Raw genomic sequence first — 11,004 nt, forward strand, 5'->3', positions numbered from 1 at the left:
TCTTTTTCTTTTATGGGGTTAGCTGATGCACTATGTAACTTTTATGGTAAAGGGTATGTCACTTACTTGTCTCCATGGAGATGTAATTGCCTTGCCCGTAATGTTCCATGCTATTGCTTTAAACTCATGTATGCTGTATTATTCAATTGGTGTTTTTATTGCTCCAAAATACAGCTTGAAATACAGGCATTCTTACTGTGAGTGAGGTTGTCTCTTCACAGACCTGGCCTGTAATTTGGTTTGGTGGAGCCACCTGCTTGTCTTTATGGAGAGAGATAAGTTAAATGCCATACTGTGGAACATTACAGGCAAAGAAATTGCATCTCCATGGAGACAATAGGTGGTGGTGGATAGTGCTCTTTTAAGAAGAAGAGTGCCTGGTTGCCTGGATATAAAGGAACATGATTCTGCAGTAGTATTAACTATGTTGCGATGTATTAATTATGCTGCATCCTCTTATGACACTTTCAAAGTGTAATTTTTTTAATTTTTGTAATTAACATTATAAAATACAAATAATTACACCAAAATAAATGTAGTGTGTTTTAAAAATGTTTATGTAAATTTGTAGATTTTTGTAAAATAAGGTTGTGTTTGACCCTATACCAACAACTTTGTGATACTTTTAGTGAAAGCTCAGGTACGACTTGCCCAGTTCTAGTCCTGACCAGTTAATGGTGTGAAGACAGGAAGCCAAGGTCTCTGCTCCGATGACCTCCGTCTGTTCACAGCTGTCTGAGGTGGAACCCGGGTGTCTCACATCCATCTGTTCAGTCCAGGGGATCCTAGATTCAGACTGGCCTTCTATAATTTTGGTGCATGATCATCTTTACCTCATATCTCTAGAGCCACATTAGACTGAATATGAACAATAAAATATGTAATTTAGGAAAGATTGAGTTATAACCTTAGTTGAGAATAGTAATAGTAGTTGGTAAAAATTACGTCTGAAGACAAATCCTTGTACAGTTGTATATTTCATAGTTCTAGTTCCTACTAATAACTAAAATTTACATTTACACTTTGGCTTTTGTCATTATCTCACTTCATTCACACTCTTTTCATATGACAGTCCCTCAAAGATGTATAACTCTTGTTTCTTTTACCTCACAGCTTTGTTGATTTGCCCAAATGTCACCTGTATACTGCTGTGAACTAATTTCCACACAGCTCCTCTGGGACTGAGACATCTTGGATCTGCTCCCAAGAGCCGTAGCCTCAAGTTTCAGGGTAAACAAGGAGAGGAATGATGTAACGTGCCGTTGTTGTGGAAAATATACACCACTAGAAGACTTTTTTATGTTTGTATAGTAGAGCATATTTTTCTAAAGCCAGTAATGGGCCAAGAGCATAATACTTTCAAACTGTTGGATTATACCTCCATTTTACTTTCTTTAACAGAGTACTGCACATTGATTAATTTCATGCAAAAGTCTCAATTTCTGTCAAAACATACACCCTCATTTGGAATTAGTTTAGCAAGGCACTCACTTTCAGATCCCATGAGAGGCTCTAGTCAACAGGTGAGAGCCAGTCTCCTTTGACTGAAGCTAATTATATCCACGTCCAATAGTGTGGTCTGTGTATCTGCATATTAATGCGTAAACACAGCATTTAAATGAAAACTCAACTGGAGCAGTCTGATTGAAATGTGTATAAATGTTTTGCATTCACTGTAACTTTTGATAGGTAAAGGTCTTATTTATTCAAATATGTTATTGTGAGTTATTCTAAACAATAACATTATTTATTAAATAATGCCAGACTACAATTAGTCTAATCTTTTATACTTGGGGAAAACAAATAATTAAGGATTTTATTGTAATATTGATTTGAACTTGAAAACTGAACTTGAACACATTTGCCTAGTTTGAATGCTATTCGGGAAGTACAGAGTGCACTTTACAGCTATTGATTCGTGTCAATGCCCTTTCAAATAGTTGTGGAGACAAAGTAATCCACACAAATTGAGTGAGAAACTTTCGTTATAAATCTATTTTAATGCTGGTCAAAAGGCAGAGTTCCAGCATGCAGTTAACTGTAAAGAGTGATTTGTTACAGCAGAAACGTTCAGTAATCAGCCAAGAACTACATTATTTGTCTTTTATTGGCATCTGTGCCTTTAAACTATCTTCCCTCACTAAAAGAACAAAAGATTGTGAGCTCTAGTTCTGTCTTTTGTGTGCTCTCCAGTACAGACACTTTCCATAAACCTTAGACTTTTGCACTTATCTTGTAATGCAATTTATCAGCGAGGTATATTGACTTAGTGTAAAATGTTCCTGTTAAATGACTTGCACCAATAAAACATGGAGTCTTCAGAGTATAACTTTATTGGTCTTGTCATCTGCGGCTGCCTGTTGCTGTGCCTGTCACACTGGGCCAGATCTGTTGTCAGTCAATGCATAAACACTCCCTCCCCAGGGCTAACACTAGTACATCTCAATCAATATTAGGAAGACAGTGAATGCCTCACTCCTCTGAACAATAAAACAATCACGATTTCTGTTGATATAGGTTAGCCACAAGCTTGGAGTAACTTGTTGCAACATCACAATTACACATCACTCAGAAAAGACACATTTGACCACAACAAGTAAGAGCCAAGTGGACTACATAGTGACACTGTCTAGGACTGGACTGTCCCACAAAGCCAAAGTTATATCAATAAAAATATAACTTATATATATATATATATATATATATATATATATATATATATATATATATATATATATATATATATATATATATATATATATATATATATATATATATATATATATATATATATATATATATATATATATATATATATATATATATTAGCAAAGTTAGATAAGTCCCTGATAATGCAGAGAGCTCTGAGTATAAGTTAAGCACATTTTTTAATTAATAACAATTAATTAATAACAATAATAACACACTCAAAAACAAACACTAATAATAATAATAAGAATATTATATTATTTGTGCCCACATTGTTGGTTGTGATGTAGTCTTTTCATTTCTAATTTCCAATTACAATAAACCAGCGTATCTACTCAAGGAGAAAATAATGAAAACATTAAAGTTTGATTTGAAGAAGATTGATTTGATAAACTGTGAGGGAAATGTGAAACAGAGAAAATAATGTGTCACTCCACTTTGGCTTTGTGAGACAGTAAATACAACTAACATCATTTAGCATTTTAACAACTTGAAACATTGTGTTGCTCAAAAGCCATTTTAGATAAAGCACAGTGAAATATTCTCTCATTTACTCCCATAATGACACACATACGTTAGATAAACACATTATTGCACTGAATGACAGAGACAAGGGTGGAAGTGTGGATTTTCAGGTTCAGCACTCTGGACAGCTCCTCAATCAATTTCAGTGTATGGACTCATTCAGGCTGTGCTCACTGGGTGAACTCCGGCTCATATTGGACAAACTAGCCATGAGCGACTTGACTTTGTGCGCATAATAGTTCCTCAAATTCACGGACGGCACTTCTTTGATTCCTTCATCAAAATCGCAGCTCCTCATGGCAATCTCTAGCTGTTTCTGTCTTTTGTAGAAGAGTGAGAATTTGTTGAAAATCAGCGTAATGGGAAGCACTACAACGAGGATGCCAGCCAGGATGCACGCTGAGGCCGTGAGTTTGCCCGCTATGGAAACTGGCACGACATCTCCGTATCCTACTGTGGTCATGCTGACAGTCGCCCACCACCAACAAGCAGGGATGGTAGAGAGATCGTCACTGTCCTCTTTTTCAACTGTGTAAGCCATGACAGAAAAGAAAGACACCCCAACTGCCAGATACAACAGCAGCAGACCCACTTCTTTATAACTGTTTCTTAATGTGGCACCCAGAGAACGGAGTCCGGTCGAGTGGCGTGCCAATTTCAAGATCCGAAATATCCTCATGAGACGTAAAACCTGTGCCACGCGTCCTAAGTTTGCCAGAGCTGGGGTGCTTTCCATGACGAGGTTGATAAGCAGCGTGAGGTAAAATGGAAGTATAGAAATGAGATCTATGACATTTAAAGGATGGTTGAAGAACTGCAAGAGGTCTGGAGCAACAACAAAGCGGGCTACAAGCTCCAATGTGAACCAGCCAATCCCAAAATGTTCAACAGTTTCAAATCGGGGATCTTCTTTGGGTTGGCCCTCACTGTCCAGTAGGCTGAACTCACTCATGCTATTCATACACATAGTCGCAATGGATCCGATCACGACCAGTATTGACAATATACTGATGATTCGGCTAGCCACAGAGTAACCTGGGTTGTCTAACATAAGCCAGACACGCCTCCTCGCACTACCCAAAATCTGCTTGTCAAACTTTGATGCATCATTATAAAACTCTAATAAGTCGTCGAAAGATGAAGTAGTGCTGCCTTCATCACTTCTCTCCTCCCAGTCTACCCTATCCTGGTCCATTTTCCTACAATGGTAAGCGCTACTGCAACATGAATCAATAAAAAACTCATTGATGCCCCAGTATTCAATCTCTTGACTGAAGGAGAAGATGCAAAGTTCAGCCATGACATGCAGCCGACCTGTGTTGTAAAAATTGAGTACATAAGGGAATAAAGCCGGATTACGGTCAAAGTAAAACTCCTTTTCAGTGTCGTCATAGTCATCACAGAGCTCCAGGATGGATTCTTTGGAGCGACATTGAAGAAGGCGGGCCAGTCGGGTCTCGGGGAAGCGGGATAAAGTGTCAGATTGAAGACGTTTCTTAAAACCACCCACATTGATTCGAATGGCGGCGGCGTCATCAGCTCGAGAGCCGTGGACTGGTTCAGCCAAGATGTGTCCCGTCATGTCTAAGCACAGAGAGAGGGAGAGGTCAATGAAACAGGTGGTCGCTAAGGGAAACAACAGATGGGAGTTTGGTTAAAGAGGTGACATGTAGGCTATTATATTGTCATAATGCTTTAAATATGCATGCTCTTCATAATGTCTGATGTTAGTCTAAATACTTAAATAAAAATAACAAAAAATGTGTAGGCCCACAGAAATACTTCCAACTTGAACTGATCATTTATTTCCATTTTGTTTTCTATTATACTCAATTCTCTACTTATATATAAACCAAATAATATATAGCCTATTGTTCGCTGATAACTGTGAACCTGAACTGAAAGAGTTGAATGTTATCGTGGGGAGGAAAGACAAAACGTGTTTTTCCAGGTTAAATGTTCACAGTGTCACGAGGATTTTTGGACACTTAAAATTACAGCCATTGTGTTCTGTATAATTCTGTTCAGTCTAACCAATTAGGCCACTAGATCTCTTCATGCAAAGCTTTTTCACGCACTATTATACACGCTTGTTCTATTCGTTAACTATGTGCCAATCTCCAAACGCACGACGGCAGAGCGGTACTCACTTCAGTGTGGCCAGACCCCTTCAGTCAGACGCGGCTCAGCTCGAGCGGTGCCATCATTTGGATGGAGAAGTTGCATCCGTGAACGTACAGACCTTTGTGCAGTTGGGTGCAGACATATCACAACTCGTATCTCCGAGGATCTGACGATTTCCTTTCAAATATCCGTGCTTCTTAGCTGTTGTTTTGACCTCACATGTTTTTTCTGTGCCTCCCGCGGCTACGTGTACCGCCACATTAAGCACAGTCCGTATGGATCAGAGATACACGCCCTGGCAGCGGTGGTGTGAGTGCGAGGGAATTCCTCTCTGTCTCTCCTCTATCTGTTGCTGCGCAGCAACACGTAGCTCGCGTGCACCGCCCTCGATCTCACCACGAGCTTCACGCGGAGCCGAGGGCGAGGCGCAGAGTCTCTCCAATCAAAAGCAAAGTGCGTCCTCACTCAGGCGAAGCTTCAATGACACCTGTAGCCATTAGGGCTATTAAATGGATCAACAAAACTGGGGGAGAAAGAAGAGCAGGAATGCGTAAAAGAGGATATGTTGGCTATAAGTGCTCACAAGTTGACTCATGGGGAACCATTGTTTGTCATTACCAACATTTTTAAATAAGATGAAGAAAATATGGCATGGAGATTGATTGAATGTTAATTCTTACTGCTGGGGATTTTATTATCTGGGCCACTCATGCTCTGGCAGACCTGAATTATACAGTTACAATAATGTATGTAAGTCCAAACAAAAAGTTTGATTGAGGTTTGATTAGTGTCTGAGACTCAGTACATAGTTTTACATAAAACATTGGCAACATTGGATTTTGTTTTGGACTTTTTACTGAGCCACTTCTATAGTGCCAGTAGCTGCTGGAACTGTGATTCATTGATGAGACCAGATCACTGCATTTGATCATGTCAATGACCCCGCCTATGTCAATAACTACCTCCTCATATCAAATGTTGACTATAGATCTCTGATTTTAGTAAATCATGGGCACAAACAAGTAAAAGCACATGTTTTCAGATGTGTCCACCTCATCACCATCGGCCTCTTTTATGAGTCTGTCACTAATAGGCCTGTCTGCTCCTTTAACAGGGATGTTTTTCATTCATCCCAAAGGGGAGACAGATGAAAGTGCCTTAGACAAATCCTTTGGGTTTATGTTGGTGTAATTTTAGAATTAAATAACTCTCCAACAGACATAAAAATCTAAAGGTGGTTTGTACATTCATTTTTCAGTTCAAGGCTTGTTAAATGTAAAACCCATTCCTCTGTTTGGTTTAGTTTTGACTTAGATGAGATGACAGAGATGATTTATGATGATGTAGTAGATGATTTATTTAACATTGTAAACTATTTGTCCCCAGACCCAGAATTATATGTAAACTTCCTTTCTCAAAGTGTCATTTATGCTAATGTACTGATTACCTCTCTATATATTTACTGTGGTAAATTCTTTTGTTCTGTGCTGTCAGTTGCTCATGTCGTCTTTATTATTATTCATTTACAATATTTTGTGTCTAACTCTAATTCCTCTCTATAAAATGAATTATGATCTGCTAAGTTTATGGCACCACCTTTGGATTGCAGCCATTCTGTTTATAAACACTAAAAGGCTCCATAGGAACATTAGTGAACAGAGCCCACATTTAGCTGCCCATTATCCAGAATTATAGCCATATCACTGCATTCAGAGAGGGGCAATATGTGAGGGTAGCAATTTCTCCTGGCATTTAAAAACACTGACTTAAAGCTAGGGCCAATAATCCACTAAACCACTAAACAGCACCAAATGTGCTTTTATTTGAAAAACTGTACAGTAACTGTACAGTTTTCCAAGCACAGTGTTTGGAAACATAACCATGGGCTAGAGGCACTATTTACTTCTTAATGGGTTTCTTCCTCCCCGGCAGCAGTCCATTAATATTTCACCAGATTTTTTTCCAACAATTGAAGCTCGACACGAGCGAAGAGGCTCAGGAGGCGCTGCATAGGCCTGCTTCACTCATAGACAACAGCAGTGGACATGCTTTCCCCCTGTGGCCTTTTAGAGAGAAAAGATGATGGAGTTGTTTGTAATGGGATAGTTATATAACGGAAATTAGTTAGAATGTTATAATGAGACTAAATATTTAACCTCATTCTGTCTTGGGTTTGTTGATAATAGTTGTTGTGTATGTTGTAAGAAGTTATTCTATCATTTTATTTTTATATTTGTAGTTGTAATAAATAATGTAGCATCTGTTTGATCTTGGGAAAAACACCCACATGAGCCTTCTAAATTGATTAATATGTTGTAATATACATGTGCTTGTAACACACTTGCACTCAAGGTGTTTTATGCTAAAGAGCTGTACTATTTTCTTCAGGCGAGAGCTTAGTTTAAATGCTTTTAGATGTCTCTAAAAGTACTGCACTGCATAATAACACAGGTTAATTAAAATAACTTTTCTTCCTTGGACTAAAGTGCTTCTACACCAATTTCAGCAAATTATAGTGGTTTTATGTTAAAAATAGCATTTTATGTAAAATAAAAATGTATCACATTGGAAGCTGATGTTTTTAATTACTTTTATTTTTTTTTATTTGGTTTGAGTAAAAAGGAACCTTTACTACTTAAATATTCAAACAAGATTGAAGATTGAAGCTAATCAGTATGAAATTTCTGCACTGGTATTGTCCATGTAAGCCCACATTCAGGTGTGGTCCATGGTAACATGTTTGATGGTAGTTAAGTTTTGTGACTGGTTTGTTCTGTGTTGAGCTTCAAACAGATAAGTATTTATGAAACTACGCTAGTATTTCCATCCTTCACCGTGTCAGTAAGCCTGTGTTTGAGCTGCTTATCCTTGACCTTGAATGCACGTGCTCCTGTTAGAATCATATGGACAGATTTATAGAAATGCCTCTCACTGAATGGATTTGTCTGTGGGAAAACATGAATTCTAATCCTATTTAGTCTATTAATCTAAACCTGAATCCATCAAAGGCTCTCAACATACACATGCAAGTTTTGTATATTAAACTCCAGCATCTGTCAGTACATATATTTGACAGATATTTGGTTGGCATTCACATGTGATTACATTCTCCTCAAACAATAAGCTCAATAACTCATAATGGCAGTGTCAATACACATCATCAATTTCATTATTGAAGAGGCAGTCACAGTCATCATGACTTGGAAGTTCTCAACAGTTTTTATTCAAATAACTTTTTGACAGGAACACACTAGTTTCAAGATTTATCTGTATCGATTCATAATTTTACCAAGAGTTATTTTGTAGGGAGAAACAATGCCTACTTGCTTCATTCTCTCATAAATACTGCTGCTGTTGTGTCCACCTCACATTTTCCCATACAGTATTTGTTTACACTAGTGGATGAGTAGCTGATGTGTAATAATAACTGTGAATGGGTCATTTGATGCAAATTGTCCACTGACTATATATGCATTAGGCTTCAATTTCACTAATGCCATTAAAATATACTGTTTATTACTCTAATTTAGGGGTAGGATTGTGTCTGCACCCACAGCTAGTTGACAAATTAGAACAACTCCCTACGCCTAATTTAGTCTGGCCTACTGACCTTTTAACCTGCATCTCTCTGCACTGAGAAGGCAATAATGCCAATCACTAATTTATTGCTATGTTCTCATGTTCTACATGAGATATAGTAAACTACATTTGAAAAAATACAAAAAATACAAATCCCTAACCAGTGATTGAGACCAAAATGTTGCTCATTTAGTGAAAAAACATCATGAGATAGACAAGTAAACTTCTTGGCTTATGTAGACAGTTTATCTCTGGGGTATACTCCTCCCTGGGCCAAAGCTCTAGGCTCAGAAATAATCCCCAAATCCCCCAAAAACCTAATAACTACTTAATGCTGCAGTGTTAGTAGTGGGTAGAGTTGCCCAATGCCACGATCCTACACCATTAAGTAACAGTAAGAACACAACATGCTTTGTAATACAAAAAGACAGTTATGGACCAACCTAGATACAAAGGTTATTAAAAGTAATGTTGTGTCTACAGTGCATGCTGTGGTCCTTTTAAACGCTAATAATTATTATTACTTTTAAACTAAACTTCCTTCTATAGCTATCACCTCCATTAGGTTAGTAAGTTCAGTTGGCACAAAATGACTTCCCGCTCATTAATAGCTTAAATTAATCAGACTGAAAAGGTTTATCTAAACGATCAGTTTGAATGAGATTCATGAAAAGGCCTCTGCATGCAGTGCGAAACAACTGCCTTTTTAAAAGCAGTTTGAAAGCCCTTTTAGAAAAGAAGAGAAAATAAAATAATGGATGACACTGGACAGAATAACATCCAATCAAGCACTGACAGTGAACAACAACTAAAACAAAGTTATAAAGAGCAAAATGTTTGGCAGGGAATGGTGCAGGATGTTCAAGTGAAGTTCCCTCCCTCTGCAGTAATCACAGAATAAGCACTGATGATGATTATGACAGAGCAGTGGCTGATGCTGAGAGCAGACTCCGGGGGAACCTTATGAATACACATGTGAACACTGATCATGAAGCTTTTGACACGTTAAAATGCTATAACAGATATATGTGGCCATTTGTGCATATATAATTATCAAAACAGCATCTTATCTTAACTTAACAGGAGACTCAAGTGCTTAAACTGTGAAACTAACATAAAAGAAAGTGGTACTATACTGACTTTGCCCTTGAGCGTGTTGACTGTGGGATCTGAGCCATTACCCATGAGGCATAGAGGAGCCCTGGATCTGACTGTGTTGACCTCTGCTTTAACCTCCCCTTTTATTTGGGGACCTTGAAGATTTATTTTCCCTGCTCATCAATAAATGAACTTTTTCACAGTCCTGCTTATAGCCACAGTTCAAGTGAGAGTACATAAAGTTTACTGTCATATTTTTGCTTGTAACTCATTTTTCCTGACAGTTGTAAGTTTTTGCTGTATGTGCTTCCACATGGGTTAAATTCCTCAGGATTAATTTACAGTATTATATACAGTTCTTATTTCTTCATTCCTTTAAAGTTATGACTTGACATTGAAAATCATGACATACTGAAAAAAAAATGTAAACTATAGTTACACAGGCTACTACAATATAAGAAATGTTTTACAGGAAGCTGTATTCTCTAAGCAGTATTCCTCTCATCACAGGTACAATATACAAAAATTAATTCACCCTTCTGACCAACCTGTTTGTGTCTCTGTTGTGGTCCACCTGTTTAGCATATTACTTGTTATGCTGATCTGTTTCCATTTTGTATCTCTATTCAAGAGCTATGCAAAAGCAAATAGATGAAAACAGACAGATAATAATAACAACACACAATGAAACACCTGCTGCTGTGAGTTCCGTCTGACACAGCTCTGCGCACACTTCACATGGCCACTATCCAGACATAAACTAGACTGACTGTAGTTGTCCTTGTGTCCAGCAGGAGGCAACGCCTCTTAAATCAAGAGATTCTTTGTGAAAACCTGTGACATCTAAGCGTATTCATGTTGTGCCGTTTTGTGTTTGACAAGTCCCTTTAAACACCATGTTATGTCCAGTGTCCAGAGAAGAAAGAGTGAAACGTACTGACTCTTACGCAATACGAGAGAGCTTTTCAA

The 11,004-nt window shown here is 37.9% G+C and overlaps 1 protein-coding gene across 1 annotated transcript; it reads right to left on the minus strand.

Moving 5' to 3' along the window:
- Positions 1-3,143: 3,143 nt before the first annotated feature.
- On the minus strand, positions 3,144-4,816 carry LOC117383905 (potassium voltage-gated channel subfamily S member 2-like). The gene has a single exon (XM_033981152.2). It carries the CDS (start codon positions 4,814-4,816, stop codon positions 3,377-3,379), a length of 1,440 nt encoding a protein of 479 aa, XP_033837043.1. The 3' UTR covers positions 3,144-3,376.
- Between the last annotated feature and the right edge of the window lie 6,188 nt (positions 4,817-11,004).

Source organism: Periophthalmus magnuspinnatus, chromosome 16 (assembly GCF_009829125.3).
Source record: "Periophthalmus magnuspinnatus isolate fPerMag1 chromosome 16, fPerMag1.2.pri, whole genome shotgun sequence".
Classification (NCBI taxonomy): Eukaryota; Metazoa; Chordata; class Actinopteri; order Gobiiformes; family Gobiidae; genus Periophthalmus; species Periophthalmus magnuspinnatus.

Bases quoted from the DNA above. Each gene is read 5' to 3' on its own strand.
- LOC117383905 (XM_033981152.2), bottom strand. From the start codon at position 4,816: ATGACGGGACACATCTTGGCTGAACCAGTCCACGGCTCTCGAGCTGAT.